This window comes from Carassius gibelio, chromosome A21 (assembly GCF_023724105.1).
Source record: "Carassius gibelio isolate Cgi1373 ecotype wild population from Czech Republic chromosome A21, carGib1.2-hapl.c, whole genome shotgun sequence".
Taxonomy (NCBI): domain Eukaryota; kingdom Metazoa; phylum Chordata; class Actinopteri; order Cypriniformes; family Cyprinidae; genus Carassius; species Carassius gibelio.
This window is the reverse complement of record NC_068391.1, coordinates 7,854,692-7,874,759: the sequence shown is the minus strand read 5'-3', so window position 1 is coordinate 7,874,759 and position 20,068 is coordinate 7,854,692. Positions and strand designations below refer to the sequence as shown.

Below are 20,068 nucleotides of genomic sequence, written 5' to 3'. Positions count from 1 at the left end.
CGTTCGCGAATGAGCTTTTGATGAGTCGTTCGCGATTCGCGAATGAGCCGACTCTAAGAGCCGGCTTTTTTAGTTGAACTTCGGGAGCTGGCTCGCATATCTGAAGAGCCAACTCTATTTTTTCAAATTTAGCCTATAGAAATTAAATAATTATGTAATAAAAATTAAAAAATTATAGTCAAAGTCATTTAAAGAGCCGTTTGTGAGCCAAAGAGCCGGCTCTTTTCAGTGAGCTGAGTCAAAAGAGCCGAATTCCCAACACTACTATGCGTGCTTTCGAAAACCCGCCCAACTCTACCTCTGATTGGCTTACAATGAAATTTTACTCTACCTCTGCCAATTGTCAGCATTTATGCGCTTGTCTCGTGCTCTGCCCACTAACCAAGGAAGAACAGTAAAAAAAAGTATTTGCCTCTCGCTCAGAGATCTAGTTGGTCTGATGAAAAAAAAAACAGCTTCATCATCTGTTATAGTAACGCGCCGCATTTTTTGGCAGTAACGGTAACGGCGTTATTAAGATGAGAAGAGTAATCAATTAGATTACTCGTTACTGGAAAAAGTAATGCCGTTAGTAACGCCGTTATTTATAACGCCGTTATTCCCATCACTGTTTGAGAGTCAGTCAAAATCAGTTAGTTGAGTGCTATATAGACATTAAAGGCTCAAATCAGAATTACTATATCTATATGCACACACAGAGTCTTTTATTATTGTTATTATTATTATTATTAATAAAAAAAATTAATAATAGTAAATTCATAAAAAATAACAAATAAAAAAAACACAAATGTATGAGAATTATGCAGAGAATGAAATGCAGTTTAAACACATATTTTGGAAGATTTTGATGTGAGAGGACAAGAGTGGGTGGACTTTTTTCTTTTTTACTGGAGGAGATGTTATTATGTGTTATGGACTCGTATTTTGGCCAGAAGAGGCGTTTTGAGTTAAAACACCTGACACTTGGATGGATTTGTTTATTTCATTATTTCATGCGGATTATTGTGATGTAAATTAATTAGAAGCTTATTTATTTTTAATTAGTAGCTATAATATAACATTTTATATATAATATGCAAACGAAAAAACTGCTTTTCAAAAACTGTCATAAAATCACGAACACATTTTAACACTAGCAGGTTGTCAATATAGCGACTGCCAAAATGTTAACAGCATATAATTACTTATCTAAATGTTAGAGAGGACAGTCACTGTCTAAACCTCTCTTACTAAGCCACATCACTGGAAACCAGTCCAGTCCTGCTCTCTACCCACCGTCGACCCTCTCGCGACGGGGCGTCCCAGAGGACTGGAGGGCTGGATCACGTGATTGCCGGTGAACTTGCCACTCCAGCCTCCGAAAAAAAGTGTAATTTGAAGAAAAGAGAACAAAGAAATCAGAGAGTATAAAATCCCTCGGCTAGTCTGTACTTGGTCATTGTAAAACTCGACAGACAGGCGCGCGCTCTCTCCCCGCCTTCCCTCGCGCTTGTATAGTAAAGTGTTCCGCGCGCAGGTGGTGCGTGCCGCTCTGAATCCGATCAGGATGATGCGATCTGCACAGCTTCTCGCTGCAGTCCTATACTGCCTAGGCTGCATTCATTCTCTACCGGTACCAGACAGAAACAGCCACAGGTACAAACCTGCAGCGGTAAGTGCATTTAAAAATATTTTATGTAAGTAGAAAATAACAGATGTTTTGAAATATAACTAAAGATTTGAAATATATTAGACTTGTTTTGTTAAGCAAATGCATATACAAATAATGTATACAAATTTTAAAACACATAATTTCAATATGAAATATATGCATGCAAATATAAGACTCAATATTAAGGAGTATAAATATAAAACATTAAAAGGTGATGAATTTACAATTTGCATGCAACTTGCATGATTTATTGGCAATTCTTTTCCATTCACCTGTTACTAGAATTAACTAAACTTATGTACATGAAGAAGGCAATACGTGGCAATGTGTGGCAGCTAGATTTAAAACACAGACAGCATATTATCTAAAATGTTTATTCTGAAAGAAAAAAACTGCTGAGTGTAGTTCATGTTCAATATGTTTGCAGCTGTTCAAGGGGTAGAAAGTTGGATTTTTTTTTCTTATTCTTTTTTCAGAAATGGGTCAGTGAGTCATTAGTGGTCTCTGAAAAGGCAACTGCATTGTTGCCTAGTAAGTGAATGGCAGCATTTTGTGTATGATGGTGCTGAAACTGTTAAATATAGTAAAAATATAGTAACATACTTCCTAATGGTCTAAAACAAACTTTATAGTCAACTTCAGTGATGACCAAGCAAATATTTAATGTATATTTTTGTATATAAATGGAATAACAGTTGAGAAAAAATGTAGAATATTGAAATTGAAATGTATAAATGAACATTCTCATAATTTAATCTCCAACACAATGTTTTTAATGGAAAATCTAGCATACATTAATGTTGCTTTCAAAAACAACCAGATAAAGGTATCTTGATATTCAGGATAAGGCGCAAATGTTTGAAACCTTGTTGCTTATACATTGCATACAAAGTCAGAATTTTTCAGCAGACATCCATTTCATGTCTTTTAATCCCTATAGCTCAATGTTATTCTGTTGAATGCACCCAGCTCTTTATGTTGAAATGGTTTCAGAAAAAAAATATATTGTGATGTACTCTTTATGGTTTAAACTTACTGCTGACCTTCGAAGAACTAAAATCTGACTGTCAGAACTTTGTTCTGCACAAAGAAAGAGAGGGCTTGTAAGACTGAGAGGAAGTGGACAAAAAAGAACTACAGATGGCTGTTGTAACCCAGTTGGCAAAGATCCATACAGAGATTTTGCCAGGGAAAATATGAGGCTAAAATCACGCATCTGTGAATAAAAGAGCTGTAATGGGTAGTTGTAACAGGGTAGAGAAAAACCGAACACTGTCTTTGTCTACCTTTTAGAATGCTGAATAGCCACAGACACGCAAGGCATTACCACAAAATGACAATAAAACATAACATGTTGTCAAAGCATCTGGCTATAAAGAGCAGCTTAATTTTATTGTATGTTTGCCTTGATCCACTTTGCAAATCAAACAGGAATGGCACCTGCAATCAAGCAGCTCCAGACATTTTAAAGACAAACTGTGTACATGTTTGAATGTAGAGAGGCAGCTCTTATGCAGAGCTTGTGCTGTCAATTTGTCCTTGAATGTTGACAATGCCGGAGCAGGAGATTATGCAGGCAGGGACAAGTCATCTGGCACTCTGTGCAGGATAACAAACCCTGTGGGGAAAATGGAAAGGGAAGGATCCAGAATGCTACGACTGCATTTGTTGACCACCCTGAGAAAAGAATATCTGATGTCCTTCTTTAAGACATTGTCAGGCATCACAAGCTCCACGAAGACTTGCCATAAAATCATACAACTGGGCCTTGGACCCTAACCGTCTTCCATCAACATTATTTTCCACTAAACATTTTTCTTTTCAGTGTCATAACTTGTGTATACATCCACAAAGCATGCAGATCTTTGGAGGCTTTTCCGGGTAAATATGTACACTAGTCTTGTTTCCTCAGGCATGCTCATACATTATCTCTAGTTGGGCCTATTTTAATGTGCCAGAAAATGTCCCTGTAACAGATTGGAATTTCTTGTTGGTATTCCTCCTCTCTACAAAGGCATACTTCAGAGACACAATGAGACCCATGCAGCCAAGATGTTTGGATTGTAGTTGCACTGGAAATAAAAAGCCAAGCCAGAAAAGCAGGATGGTAGGAAGTGCTCTTGGCTGTATTTCTATGACTAGCTGAGTCAGTAGAAAACAGTCATTTTTGGTGTATTTTGGAAACGCGTTATACTTTGCTCTTGATGCTGGCTATGCTAAATGTAAGGCATCTGACATCATCCGGATGTCCCAGAGAGAAAGATTTGGCTTGGAACAAAGAGGTTATCCTCAGAAACACTATGGAGATGGCATGATGCCAGGATACTCTCTCTCCAAACCATCTTCTTGCACTGACATGTCAACTCTTTTTTTGGATTTCCCCCAAAGACTTCTCGTTGACTCTAGGTCTATGTGTTTTTTTCCAGCATAACATACTTTATCATGTTTTTACCCACTGACATATTGACCTACAGATGCACATGCTGTGTAAATAGTATGTTTTTTGTTTATGGTGCTTCTTCCATTTGTATTTCTCGCCCTTTATATTTCCAAATGTTGCATATTCTATATTATTAATGTAGGCATTACAACTTACTGTATTGTTTAGAACATGGCAGATCTTCCCACAAGCACAAACTCCTCATGTTTGAATGCATGAGACTGCTGCCTTAGGTAAAATAATTCCCAGTTGTTTTATTTTTCAGCTGATGAGAGGCATATATCTCTCATATGAAATATGTTGAGGTTTGGAAAAAGACAACTTGGTTTTATATGAAACATGTGTGGCTAAAGAGGTAATACTGTAGACATTCCAATGGGTCTCTGAATGGATTTCCATTTTCACGTTTCACTACATGCAGGTGGATGCCGTAAAGTACGCCTAGGCATGAGGAATGTCTGGTTAAGAAAAGGTTCTTTGATTTGGCCTTTTGTTAAAATGAGATGCGTGTGTGGATGTATTACAAGCAAAGATTTATTAGCACAGTTTCAATAGTGCAGTCACATTTGATCCTTTTTGAATTGGTCTTAAAGGAACAGTTCACCCAATATTTTCCCCCATCAAAACTCTTCTTATGTACTATTACATCAGCAATCTGAGCCATCTTGTTTGCACTTAGCACCTCCACCTCTTATAAAATACTGACTGTATATGGTTACAAAAGTGAGTTCAAAGTATTTCTATTTTTTTTGTATTATTATTATTATTTTATGCACACTTTGTGAAAAGTTGGGGGTCAGTAAGTTTTTTAAAGCAAACATTAAATGTATTAAAAGTGACAGTAAAGATGTCTATAATGCTAATTAACTCTCTGTTCATCAAATAATCTTGAAAAAAGATGGTGTTTCCACCAAATTATTAAGCAGTTCACCTGTTTTCTCAACTTTAATAATAATAAGGAATGTTTCTTGAGCACCTAATCAGCATATTATAATAATTTCTGAAAGATCATGTGACACTGAAGACTGAAGTATTGTTTCTCAAAATTCAGCCATCACGTTAAAATATCAAAATAGAATAATTTAATATTTCAGAACATTGCTGTTTTTACTGAAATTTTTATCAAATAAATCTTCGTATGAATAAGAGACTTCTTTTAAAAAACATTGACAAATTAAGCAAACCCAAGACTTTAGATAGATTTGTGTAGGATTTGTTTGTTGGTTATACGGAATATATCTATTACATGTTTTTAAAAAAAAAACATATAATAGATATCTGCTGAGTTTTGGTTTGAAACTGGGATATGTGTGTGTTTACTTTGGCCCAAAGGGGTCTGTTTTGTTGATTTAGGCTTTAACCTTCCACCCTTGACTCCTGTTGAACCTGAGACACCCGGGTGTTTTTCTTCCACCTCTGTCACCCCCTAAGTACACTTGAGGTCAGTTTGTCATCGCTGAGAGGTTCCACTGCTCTACAATAAACAATCTTGACTGTTGTACAAAAAACACTTGCCTGTCTCCAGGTTGAGACTGCTTAAATGACATGCTTTCAAGATGTATGACCATTTAATGATGGTTCAGCCCATGGAAAGTCCATGCACACTCAGCAGATTTGAGAGAAACAAACTAAGAACCGATGAAACACAGTGAATTCTTCACTTCTGTCTGTGGAATTTGTGCGGTTCCTTATTGTCGGGGGTGTGGGGTCATGTTTTAGCAATGCTATCAAGTTTACGTCAGCGGATTTTTACTAAGGTTATGTTTCGACTTGCCACACAGATATTTGGATGTGTTTCTTTTTATTTGTGAGAATTTGTCTTCTAACCAGATGTTATGCAACAAATTTCAAGCAATAAGCGATCTGTTTGCCTGCACTGAATGTGAAACGGTTTGTTTGAAGCCAGTCAGAGGATATTTGCTGTTTGATGCATTATAGAGTTCTGCAGGATGACATATTTTTAGGCCAAAACCTGGAAACAAGTTAGCAGTTTAGCACTTAGCCTACGTTTAGCTTTTTACTTCTGGCGACTGTGTTTAAGCTTGTGAAGATTATCATGATGTACAGAACATGTAAGAGTCATATACTTTTGTTGGTCACAGAGTTTATTTTCGGCAGTAGTCCAAAAGCCACTGGACAAATTGTTTTGGGTTTTTGTCAAGGGAACCAGGGTGATGCTAACTTCCAGGTTACTCTACAAAAAAATACAAAACATCATCGCTGTAGCGCTATATTTTGACCTTGATTTTGAATCAAAGAGATTTTAAAGTGGAGAGATTGACAAAATCCTTTGTTGTGGTCACAAGCTATTTGTCAAAAAAAAAAAAAAAAAAAAGAGTAAATATCTGAAGAAAATGGCCACTCAATTTTAATCACTCTAAAGCCACTCACTTTATTCTGTTATACATCTTCATCATAGTTGGTCCTACCTGCTTTCAGTGATAAAGTAACACTTAAACAAGTGACTTTATTCTTTTCAGACGGCTACGAGTGGTGGAAGGATTTTTAAAAGCATTTAAAAGAAATAGTTAACTTCATACCACCCCTGGCCTGTTAACCAAGCACAAATTAGAGAGAAAGAAGGAGGTATAGGGGAGGAAAGAGAGTGAGAAAGAGCTTTCTAAACCTGCACAGCTGGAGTACAGAATTGGTTTGGGGAAGGAGAGAAATTGGGACAATCTGACTTTTCCCTCCAGGCAGCTAACCTCTGAGCCCATTAACATAACCATTTCCTTGAAATTCGGGGGAGGAAATTGACTGTGATAAAACTTCTTTTAAATTATAAATGATGTAAGACCAATTGTTGCACAACTATAATTTCACTAATTTTGCTCCCAGCAAGGACTTATTTGCACCTTCACTTCACTCTTTGTCCTGCCAGAACACCCTAGCAACCAATTATCATTACCCTAGAAACCATATAGAATCCAGTGTTATTTAAGCATTATTTATAATACTGTATATTAAATATCATTATTGAATACAATTATATAATTTATTCATATTTCAAATTAGCTTTTATTTTTATATTTTAGTTTGTTCATATTTTTTATTTTTATACTTTTCAAGTTTTTAGTTAGTAAGCTTTTCATTTTAGTTTGCGATTTTTAATTTTGTTTAATTCTTATATATTTTTTTTGTAATATTTCTATTCAACTTTCATTTATGTTTAATTCTATAATCTTTTTTTTAGTACTTTAACCTAAACTCATTTTTATTTCTGTAAGTTGCCGAGCAACATTTCTTATTTTCTTTTACATTTATGTTTTTCATATCAACATTTATATTTTATTTAATTTTTATTTCAATAAACAAAACACAATTTGTAATAGTTTTAGTTAATAAAAACACTACTAGCATTGCCTTATAAACCCTAGTATTCTGTGTTATTTTAATATTTTGTATATACTATTATATTATATAAGTTTGTATTTTTCAGTTTTAGTTTAAGTTTTAGTAATTGTGTTTTGTGCTTTTATTATTTGATTCGTTTTTTTTTTTTTTAATTTAGCTTTAATGTATTTGTTAATTTAAATGAGAATTTTAGTAATTTACTTAAACTTAGTTTATTTCACTTAGTTCAGTTGCAGTTAGTTGACAGGGCAGCGTTCCTAATTTTGTTTATGAAAAGTTTTTCATCTATTTACATTTTATTCAATATTTCATTACATTCATATGTTCATTTTGATATTTATTGCATTCGATTTTTAATCGTTTTGGTTTTAATGAACAATAACAACACTGCTATCATCACCTTAAAACCATCCAGAACATCTTAGCAATGAACTAGCAACACCTTGGGAACCAGCCAGAATACCTTAGCAACCGAATAACAATACGCTAAAACACAACAACACTTTAGCCACCAAATAAACCCTTTTTTTTTGGTGTAGCATCTATAAACGAAGGTCAAATGTACATTTGATTGACAGTTTATGTGTATGTTAACAGGATTGGCCTCAAAAACCCCGTTACCATAGCCTGAAGAAGAGGGGCCGATTTCATCATGTTCAGGATACACTGAGTGAAGTCTCTGGCAATAAAAGAGTGCATCCACACTCAACTCTTCCCAGGAATGACATAGAGTTCTGGAACAGACCTCGCTGTGGAGTCCCAGACTACCCCTCACAGAAGGAAGGGAGCGTCCTTAATTACTTAACCCACAGAGGAGGCTTGCTTGGAGGCCATAATCGCAGAAAACGCTTTGATTTGTTCGGAGTACGTTGGGACAAAACAGACCTCACATACAAGTAAGGCTTGCATGGATCGCGGTTGTATCTGGTTGCTGTGTTTTGGAATGAAAGACATAAAGTTAATTAAACATAAAAGCATAAATGGGAATAGATGACTTTGGTATCCTAGCTCCTAGTCAACACACATTTGACTATATCTATACATTAAGTTTCTTTTTTTTTTCATATTAAAGACTGAAAAATGAAACGTGCAGTTCCTCTTCTTCTTTTTACCTCAGAAATACACTAATTCCCTGTCCACACAGGAAATACTAGTTTCTAATGTTTAATTCTTTATCTTCTCAAATTTCTTAAAGCTGTTATCGGTTCTAAGGAAGACCACCCATTCTTTCCGCTATTACACCCACTTAATTAGAAGCAGTAAACTGTCTCAGACCCGGGACTGCATGGCTCCAAAACACAGATAAAAATATGTATCAAGCCCGCTTTGATTTGACACAGTAAATCATTTTCTTGAACACACACACAGTTGCTACTCCAAGTTGACCTGAATTTCATTCGTTTGTGAAGGGATAATTCACCCAAAATCAAATGATGCCATCACATACCTACCCTCGTTGTTCTTCCTTCCTTTGGCAAAAAAGAACATGTTTTGAAAATGTCTCAGGTTTTTTTTAACACCATTAATATCAATTACTTTTTTCAAAAAAAAAAAAAAAAAACTGTGAAAGTGTGTAAATGATGACAGAATTTTCATTTTTGGGTGACCTATGCTTTTAAGAAGCTTTTTGCTTGACATTTTCCACCATATTATTGTTGTTGTCTGGTCATCACTTAATATTTTGACTGATTTGCCTCATACATTTTTGTCAAAGATGGTTCCCACCGGACATAGGACTCTCTGTAATCTGAAGTCAGTGAGGTCACGACCCGACTAGGGGATGTTACAATTGAGAGCGCTCATGTGTGTAATGGGCGCGGAGCCCAAATGGTTCTAGTTTTCTCTTCAGTGTTCAGCGGGTGGTGGGATGAGGATCCAGAGAAAGAAAACCAGCTGTACAACCACTGATTAAAACTGTCCCTTGATTTATAGCTCTTCACATAAAATATCACAGCCTATAAATCTCCCAACGGTTCTCCATCTGAATCAAGCCACATTGCTGTAGGGCAGACTTGACTTTGTGTCTGTATACTGTTAAGACAGAAGTCAAAACAGAAAAGTTTTTTTTTTTTTTTTGCAATTCATGGGAAATTTAGTGGGTTCATATTTATATATAAATTATATTTTGTCCTTATAATATGGAATTATTAGGTTATATCTGACATTTTTGTAAAAACTGAGTTATTCACATATTTATATTATGTGATAGATTTTTTTAATGTTGTTTACATTTTCTTTGTTTTGTTTTTTAATAAAAAACTAAACAAAACAAACAAAGAAAAACAGGTACAATCAATGTATTGTAAATTTACGAAGAACAAAAATGTATAGAAAGACTTTTCTTTTTTTTTTGTCTCAGGTGACGACAGGTTACAGCTGAGACAAATCTCATCAGGTTGCACCCTGAAAAAAAAAGAAATTCAACCTTGTGAAATCATTGTACAATTTGTATAATAAGTGCTGCCTCATCAGAATCTGATGGCATAACAGCAACACATGCACACACTTTTTCCACAGCAAACCACGGTCAGCAGCATTCTAATGCTGTGCCAGTGAGAGCTGTCATGACTCACGTCTCTGAAGGCTATAGCACCTCGCTGTCCTCTGTAAGGTGTCCCCTCACTTAATGATGGACTAAACATGTGCAAAATTCTTTGCTAGAAATAAACTTACTACTACTACTACTACTATTAAATTAAACTCAAAAACACCAAACCCCCCCATCCTACCCCTACTGTGTCGTCAGTATAGTTACTTCAGTAAATTTATCCAGAGTATGTGTTTTTTTGTTACATGTGCAGTGGATTGAGGTCCGAAGTAATTTTGCATGCTTAAAGGGGGGGTGAAATGCTCGTTTTTACTCAATATCCTGTTAATTTTGAGTACCTATAGAGTACTACTGCATCCTTCATAACTCCAAAAAGTCTTTAGATTTATTATTTTCATAAGAGAAAGATAGTCTGTACCGATTTTTCCCAGAAAAACACGAGCGCCTGGAGGCGTGACGTGTGATCGGAGCTAAAGAATCACGAGCGCCAGTAGACTTTTGCGTCAAGAGCGTTTGGAAGCTGTGACAGCTGTGAAGGCTGAAACTGAACGAGAGCAGCAGCAGCAATGACTCGCTCCGAGCGGGGCTCGAACCCAGGTCTCCGATGGGAGGCGGACGCACTAACAAGGAGGCAGAGATATTTTAAGCAGTTACCCTTCTTAATCGTGACCCTTTTTCGTTGGGATTGCATCATCCTTAAGAAATAAACGATACGCAAATCCGTCGTCAAACTGGGCTTTGTTTGTAAAACAAGCATTTTAGAAATGCAGGGAACAAACACAAACACTTGCACAACTCCGTTGATGCTCTGTAAAAATAAACTCCATCCACTGGTCCCTTAATACTGTTTTTTCTTTGGTAATCTGTGCAGGGTTGTCTTGCCCTGGCAACCAAAAACACACTTCTTTTGTGACTTTTCGCGACGCTCTCTCTCTGATCAGGCTGTGCTCAGCCTCTCAGTGCTCTGCTATACGGGAGCTCGCGCTCTTCCGGCAGACGTGCCCTCAGGACCCATATAAGGAAATTACGCTCCATCTAACGTCACACAGAGCCATACTCGAAAAAAACTTTCCGAAACTTGTGACAAACCGGAAGGAGTATTTTTGGAACAGAAATACTCCTTCAAACATACAACTTAATTTTTTAAACTTTGTCCATGTTTGGCATGGGAATCCAACTCTTTAACAGTGTAAAAAAATCAGTATGCATGAAATAGCATTTCACCCCCCCCTTTAAACTTAAGTGTGAGTGCACCTTCAGTGAAACATGATGAATGGCACCTGTGCCCTCAAGTCACTGCAAAAAAAAAAAAAAAAAGTAGAGCAAAGAAGCACTTGCTAGGACCCCCAAATATATTTCAATTTTTACCTTCACATGTTTGTGGTTGTAAACGTTTTTTATTGTTTGAAAGACAATATGTTTACCAATATATTTCTTAAAATATATTGTGATATATTGTAATATATTATTTTCCCTTTTTATTTTCTAATATTTTATATATTTGAATACATCTAATAATATATTGATGATACATATATTATATAATATATTGCAAAATATACAAATGATTGCCGTTTTCAATATATTGCAATATATTGGAAAAAAAATATATATATATAAGAATATATGCCTAATATATTACATGATTATTTTTGTTTTTTGTTTCATATTTTTGTTTCATAAGGGTCATGCTGCTTACCAAGGCTGCATTTATTAGATACAAAATACAGTAAAAAGAGCAATACCGTGAAATTATAAAATTAGTTAGTTGTAATTTAAAATAACTATTTCCTATTTTATATATTAAAAATGAATTGTATTCCTATGTTGGAAAAGCAGATTAACAGATTTTTTTGCCATTACTGCAGTCTTCCGTGTCACATGAACCTTCAGAAATTATTTCATATATTTTGATTTGGTGCTTAATATCTTTGTGGAAACCCTGATCCATTTTTTTTTTCACAATTCTTTGACAAACACAAAGTTCAGAATGACAGTAGTTGAAATAGTCTTTTAGAACATCACAAATGTCTTTACACTTTATAAATGTAATGCATACTTGCCAAATAAAAGTATTCATTTCTTTCAAATAAAAAAATCTCAAAATCCTACTGGGTGCAAACCTTTAAAGCTTCCTCTGGTATAAAAAAAAAAAGTATAACCTGCACTGTAAGTCGCTTTGGATAAAAGCGTCTGCCAAATACATTAATGTAAATGTAAATGTAAATGGTAGTGTATATTATCATGTATAAAGGCTTATAGAGTGTGAATAAAAAGTGTGATACATTTGTCATTTTTAAAGCATTTTTAATGATTTATTTATTTTTTTTATTTTATATTTGTTCCACAATCCCCAAATATGCCTCTTGTGGTCTCCTGGGAGTCCCTAGACCCTAATTAGGTAACCCCTGACCTTTAAGTGTCTAAAACCTTTTTGGGGCCGTTGTATTAGCACTTTAAAAGTAACCAATCTAAACCTGGCTTACATTTGATCTATTCTTCTGTGATAGTAGCCATAGTCCTAGATCAGCAAATAGGGAGGAATTCTCTAATTGGAGCAGCGAATAAGGACAATGTTTAAAGACACAGACTGCAACATTGGGCTCTCCTGCTGTCATAGCTCCTGTCTGGGCTTGCAGACTGCAGAGGCCCCACAATCTCAGACGGTTTGTGGCTCCAACATTCAGCCCCAAAGCGATCCCCATCCCACAGAGCAATAAGGACCAAAGAATGAAGGTGTTCAAGCATGAAAACAACACAGAGTTACCATTAACTATAGCTGCATGTCGGGAGCTTTAAGTGCTTTAAGACATTTTATTCGTTTTTTTTTTTTTTTTTGGAACATGATACAGATTTGTGCTTTCATTTTTGGGTGGACTATCACTTTAAAGCTTCTAAAACAGTTTTTTCGGATTAAGATCATGCTAAATGATAAAACACAAAAGACTTATGCATTTAAAGGAACCCAGATAGGGGTGCCATCACTGTCACAATATCAAGTATCACATGTTCAGTTATTATAGTGTTGAGTATCGTACCTAATCCATAATTAGGCAAACATTCAGACTTTGCTTGTCTGTTCACAACAGTCAGATTCTGATCCAGTCCCTTGGTAAACCACCAAGAAGGGTATCAAACATGTTCAAATAAAGGGGAATATTGGTTTAACGCACTAGAGACCAATTGAAAATCACATGGGTGGTCTGTAATGAGTGTTTATGAGTGTTTGTGCTCATGTTACAGGATCTTGCGGGGTCCTTGGCAGATTAATTTAGAAAAAGTCAAACATGTGATGGAAGAGGCACTGCGGGCCTGGAGCGACGTCACCCCTCTCACCTTTACTGAGGTCACCAGTGGCCGGGCGGATATCATGTTTGACTTTAACAGGTAAAAAGATGTTTTCACTGTTTGCTGTGTCAGAATCCATGATGATCTTTCAGTGTTTATGTTTGAAAAGGGTCATAACATACATTTTATCATTTTATGTTTTTCACTCCAGTTGAGGTCCCGTTGTAATGTTAGTCAAGGTTTCTTCCATCAAAAATTCATGCATGACCATTCATCACCCTATTTGATGATTTTTCTATGGAACCTTTAGGACTATATAAACATACTATTTTCTGATTGGCTAACATCTTTGCATATGTAATGGATTTGCAGTGTTGTGACATCATAAACGTGTCTCACTTCTTAAATTCCCATAGTAAGAAAAGTCAGAACTCAGAACACTTGTGTGGTTTAGTACATATGAACATATCAAAATCCCTTTCTTTTTGAAAAATGAATCTTAATGTTGAAAAGCATGACTTTTGTGGTAGCACATTATTACTACAAAACGTTGTTTGAGTTTCTCCCCCCACACTGAACATGAGTCGCGCTCTATCACATTGCATTATTTATTGTGGAGGAAAAATGATTTAAAATGTTTAGAGGCCGTTTCCTGATGTAGCAGGTCCTCTAAATGTCTTCATGGAGAAAAGTGCATGATATAAATTATGTGTCACACCAGACCCAGTCTCTTTCAACAGGACATTTTACTCAAACCAGTGTTTTGTTCCTCTTAATTTTTGGCTTCTTAAAACTTGGCTTCCTGATAAAGCGCTAATGTACAGTTATTGTGTTTTTGAGATACGTATGTATGAAGCTCAAATAAGGGACAAAATTGCTTCTTCAAAGCAGAGGGAAATGTCTAGATCAATCTGGCATAAAGGGAAACATCTGGGGGGCAGTTAAGTGAAGGCACGTCCTGATTTTGCCAAGTTCGATGTGTTCCTAGGTCAACATATTTTGTTGACCCTGGAACAACATTTTACTCCAAAAATATATTCTTAACCATATCCCTACACCTAAACCTAACCTTAACCATGAGTAATCCCTAAAATCAGAGGAAATGATAGATGAATGACACTGATGTACAAGCACCAAACACTGATTTTAAGCGTAAACTTCACAAAATCTAAAAACTGGTTCTTCAAATCTGATTGGTTAATCACAATGTTGTTCCAGGGTCAACAACGATGTTGTCCCAGGAACATGTCTCACTTGGTAAAATCAGGTTCTGCTAAGTGAAGTGTGGGGCTCTAGGCATGTCATTTTCATTCGTTCTGACTCAATCCGAGATTCCATCAATTAGATATCAGTGGACAGATATTTATGGGTTTGACTAGAGATCTATAATCCTGAGGGCTTTATGTGTAATTTAATCTCTCAACATTTCACAATTGAAAATGTGGGGTTCAGTTTATTCAGTGCCATTCAGCCAGGGTGGAATTTGGCATTCCATTAAAGATGAGAGAATAAGGAAAGTTACTGAGGTGTGAGAGTTACAGTAGGTGATAATGCTTTACGGTTGCAGTAACAGTGATGTCTCTGTTTAGATACTTATTCTCACCTTCGTTTAATCATTCTATGTCATGAAGTGTGCTTATAAAATTCTTTCCATCATCAGTTCATCAGGCATGTTGATGAAATAAGAGAACGGGAATCATTGGTTTTGTTTGGTTTCACACACAGGTACTGGCATGGAGACAGTCTTCCTTTTGACGGCCCAGGAGGAATTCTGGCTCATGCCTTCTTTCCACGAACTTACCGGGAGGGAGAAATTCACTTTGACTATGATGAATCTTGGACTTTGGGCAACAGTATGGGTAAGTAAGGACCTGGTGTGATTTTTTTTTTAGTTACCATCCAGATTTTATTTTTTTTAATTTTTTTTATTACTCACAATTGCAAGTTTATATCTCGCAGTTTTTCTTAGAACTGCAAGTTTAAATCCTGCATCCTACAAAAAATAAATAAATAATAATAATTAAAAAGGTAATTGTTACTTTATATCTCTCAATTTCTTTCTCAAAGATCGCATGATTTGATGAGTTCATACCTCACAGCTGCAAGAAAATTGATATAAGAGATATAACCATTGCAATATAAATTGCTTCTAAAATAGTTGGTCAACATTTAGTTAAACTAGTACTTATAAATAAGAAATATCACACAAACGCTGTTGTTCCGATAATGTTTATAATCAAACATATCTGCAAGTAATATCCAGTATTGCTATAGACGGGTGTTCAACAAAAGGAAGACTGAATTATTTCGAATTTGAATTGTCAGCTACTTTGTCTATTTTTGCTGTGCCAACTAAAATACTTCCAAATTAAGTTAAAGCAAAATCAGCATTTGTAAATCTCCAAGCAACATACCACTGGGTCTTTTGTTCCTGAATGGATCATTTTTTTGAATGAAATGTGTGCTTGAATTATTCAAAACTGAAGCATAGAGCCAGTCCTTTGTTTTTTACCTGAATGAATCTGTGTTTTAATGAATTGGTTGAGAGAATTGTTGGTGTATCCTTGCAGCTTGCAGAATTTATTACATACAAATGGATTTCCAACTAAATATATGATGCATGGACTGCATACCACACTGTTAGGTTTTATATTTAACTTTAAAACCCCTTTGTTTAATTCTCTTGCTTTCTACTAGGTATTGACCTCCTTCTGGTGGCTGCTCATGAGATTGGTCATGCATTAGGATTGCAGCACTCCAAGACAAGAGGCGCAGTGATGGCGCCTTACTACACTTTCTCCTACTCGCTCAAACTGAGTGAAGATGACAAGCGAAGGATACAGTCTTTGTATGGCACCAAACACACTGTTGATAAAATAAAGATAGAGGAGAGGACTCCCAAAATCAAAGAAACCAATGAGATAGAAACCACAGTGGTGAGATACTGTATATGGCTGATGCTATCTGATCTTGCAAATCTGATTCTTCTTTATCCTTCTTATCCTTATACCTTTATTCTTCTTATTTCCTGTCTTTCCAGCCCGATGCTTGCCAAACTGACTTTGATGCTGTATCTATGATCCGAGGTGAGCTGTTTTTCTTCAAGTCGGGTTATGTATGGCGGATCCGTGATGGTAGACTCCAGACTGGATATCCTGCATTGGCATCCAGGCACTGGAGTGGAATCCCAGGAGACATTGATGCTGCTTTTGAGGACCAATCTGGAAATATCTGGTTCTTCCAAGGTAAACTGTCTTAAAATAATTAGGACATACACTACCGATCGAATGATTTGGGTCTGCAGGATTTTTGTCTATTGTTACAGTTTTTTCTTTATACCAAGGCTGCATGTATTTGATTAACAATAATAAACAACTAATAACAATAATATTTTGAGATATTATTACAATTTAATTTTTTTCTATTTTAATTTATTTAAAAAAATGTATTTTAATCCTATGATGGCAAAACTAATTTTTTTAGAGACATAACTTTGGTCTTTAGTTTCACATGAGTGGTCAGAAATCATGAATCGGTGCCCAAGCTGTATTTATTATCATAAATGTTAAAAACAGAAAACAGTACACACATACATACTTATTTTTTTTTTACATTATTTTAGCTTATTTTTTATGTCATAGATGCTGTCAGGTACCCATCACATTTCTTTAATGTTTCTTAAATATCCTAAATATAGAAATCCTGCAACTCCAAAAGCATATTTCAACTATCATTAGAAAGTGTATATATTTTTGTATATATATCGTTCGGTGGCCCAATTATCCAGTAAACTGAATAACCTTAGACTAGTTAACTAAAACAGCAAGGGGTTCATGATGAATGGAAAATTCATAAACCCTGATTTTAATATAACCTCTCACCCACCATAGGCCAGAGTTACTGGGTTTTTGATGCAGAGCGGCAAATCACAGGGCCAGACTCTGTACGCCAACTGGGTCTAAGAGTGAATGACATTCAGGCAGCTCTCATGTGGGGAGAAGACAAGGCTCAGAAGATCTACTTCTTCAAAAAAGGAAGCTACTGGCGATTTAACCTGAAGGAAAACCATGTAGACTCAGTCCATCCTCGGAGCATGAGGGACTGGAGGGGCATACCGGATGACATTGACGCTGCTTTCCTGGACCAATTCGGTACAGTTGTCACTGAAAAATTATTTCTTGCATGTTTTTTTTAATCTACAAAGGTTATTCTTAATGGAGGGAGTTTAAAAAGTCATTGAATGTTTCTTTCTTTATTTCTCCACAGGCTTCGCCCATTTCTTGAGAGGAAGGCAGTACTGGAAGTTCGACCCAGTGCAAGTGAGGGTGCTGGAGGGATACCCACGATATATTGGCATGGATTTCTTCGGTTGTTCTTCAGCCCTGTATCGATGAGTCATGGGTTCAACTAGACGTAATTTATCTCAAATGCATTGCTGATCCCACAGGGAGTTCACACATGTTTAACTTTGAACCAGTCTAGTTCTGGTATTTTTGCTTATATCAGGTAAAGTGTCAGATGTACAGTTTCTGTACAATCTAACCACTGGATTAAACATTTTTCTGTGGTTTTAAGTAGATACTGTTTATCTACTCAGTGACTCAAGATGCTACATCTGTGCCACTTAACCATACGGATCTTCTCATCTGCAAAACAATGACTCTCATTTCTCAGGAAAATCAGAAAAATCTGGCCTTAAAATATTTTGTGTAACTGATTATTTATTATTTGTATATTTTTTTGGCAGTATTGATAGTGTTAGGAAAATACAACAGCCATTTTTTTAAGAAACATCATATTGTGCTATGCTGTTGAATACCACAGGAGCAAAAATTGCATTAACCATAATGCACTTACAATGGAAGTCTATGAGGCAAGCTATTTAAAGTGGGAATACTTTTCTAGTTTAAAGAACTGGTATTTGACAGTGTTTTACAGACGCTGTTGTTGAGTTTTTATTGAATCTGGGACATTCCTTTAATGTCCAAAAAAATATTGAAAGCCTAGATTTCAAAATAAAAGTGTTAAAATCTACTTACATGAGCAGTTTTGGTTCAAAGGCATTTTTGGTACAAATGTAGGCGACAAAAACTTGAGGTATACATTTAGATCAAATATCAAAGCATCCTAGAAATGAATAACAATTCGTTCTCAGAGCAAGATTAATTTATTTTTGTTAACCTTTTTTTTATTATTATTTAACTTTGTAGAGATAGCTGAACTTTTTTTTTTTTTAATTTTGAAGGGCCTGAACTATAAAGTGTAGAACCATGATGCTGTACTTTCAGCATCTAGAGCTGGTCACACTGACTTTGTTCGATTGTTAATGAGAAACAGCAATTTAACTTGACACAATTTACCTTTGGCAATGGTTGTCAATGTGAACATCCATTTAGGCTGAACTTAAGACTGTAAAGGACTTATCAAGACCTGTTTTTCAATAGTGATAATGTATATTTTACAGTGCAGGTCACTGATGCTGTTGACATGCTATCTAATTAAACTTTTTTCATATTGTGGATATTGAGGAATATAATCCTTACAGCATGATAATCATGGTTTTTGTTTAAAGGAAACAGCACACTTCTCATTCATTGTTATAATGTTTGTCATAATCAATTCTTTCTCGTTATTGTTTTTAATGATCAATTTACCATGTAAATATTTTGTAAAAAGAATTGTATTATATTTTCAACTCCAATAAAAGCCTTTGTTTATTGTATTCTGTCTAATTATCTAATTACAGTATCTCACAAAAGTGAGTACACCCCTCACATTTCAGCAACCATATTATTATATCTTCTCAAGGGACATTACTATTGAAATTAAACCTGGATATATTTTAGAGTAGTCGATGTTCTGTAAAAAAAAAAAAAAGTTTTTTATATTTTTATAAAAAAAGTATTGCACTACTGATATTTTGCATAAAATACATTAACAATACTTTGTATGCTCAACCAACTGTATTTATTAACACTGTTGTTTTTTTCTTGTGTTACTGCTGTTCATAATGTACATATAATCATACAGTGCATTCCAATTTATATTCTGTACATACTCTTCTTAAAACTGTATATAGCAACTCCACTGTACATTCTGTGAATCATAGCTTTACTAACTTTGCACTTATATGTATATAAAACATTATATTCTTGCACTTCCAGTTAAATGCTAACTGCATTTCATTAGCTCTGTACTTGTACTCTGCATATTGACAATAAAGTTCAATCTAATCTAAAAAAATAAAAAATAATTATCTCATACGGACCACTGGGTGATCAAAATGGCACCTCATGGCAAAGATCGAGGATTTAATTATTAGACTTGTTGCTCTCCACAAAGATGGCCTAGGCTATAGGAAGATCACAATAAAGCTGTACTGGAAATTATTTACCATGGTTCCATAATGTATTTATTATTATTATTATTATTTAATCTCTAATTAGAACATTGTACTTCAAAAAAAAAAAAAACTTTTGAAAATAAAAGAAAATTAATTAAAATAAAATAAAATATTGGATTTTTTTTTTTTTTTACACAAATTATGACGCCTACAGTGAGTATAATTGCTCAACAAGGACACAGCAATATCAGTGAAGAACCTGAGATGAAAAAAAAAAAAATCAAGATAAATATAATTATAATTATGAATACCGGTAGTTCCAAATAAAACTGTAATACGTTTTTTTTTAACTATGGAAAATGTGTGGAAATATGATTTATTTCTGTGTATTTAAGATTGACACAATGCTATTGTTATGAAATAACCCTTAGTAAGACTCCATGG

At 35.1% G+C, this 20,068-nt stretch overlaps 1 protein-coding gene across 1 annotated transcript; it reads left to right on the top strand.

The window, feature by feature from the left end:
- The first annotated feature begins 1,457 nt into the window (after positions 1-1,457).
- On the top strand, positions 1,458-18,969 carry LOC127942054 (stromelysin-3-like). The gene is made up of 8 exons (XM_052537589.1): positions 1,458-1,651; positions 8,043-8,341; positions 13,237-13,380; positions 15,007-15,140; positions 15,979-16,217; positions 16,322-16,526; positions 17,172-17,432; positions 17,548-18,969. The coding sequence occupies exons 1-8, from the start codon at positions 1,547-1,549 to the stop codon at positions 17,673-17,675; spliced, it is 1,515 nt and encodes a 504-aa protein (XP_052393549.1). The 5' UTR covers positions 1,458-1,546; the 3' UTR covers positions 17,676-18,969.
- Positions 18,970-20,068: the final 1,099 nt, after the last annotated feature.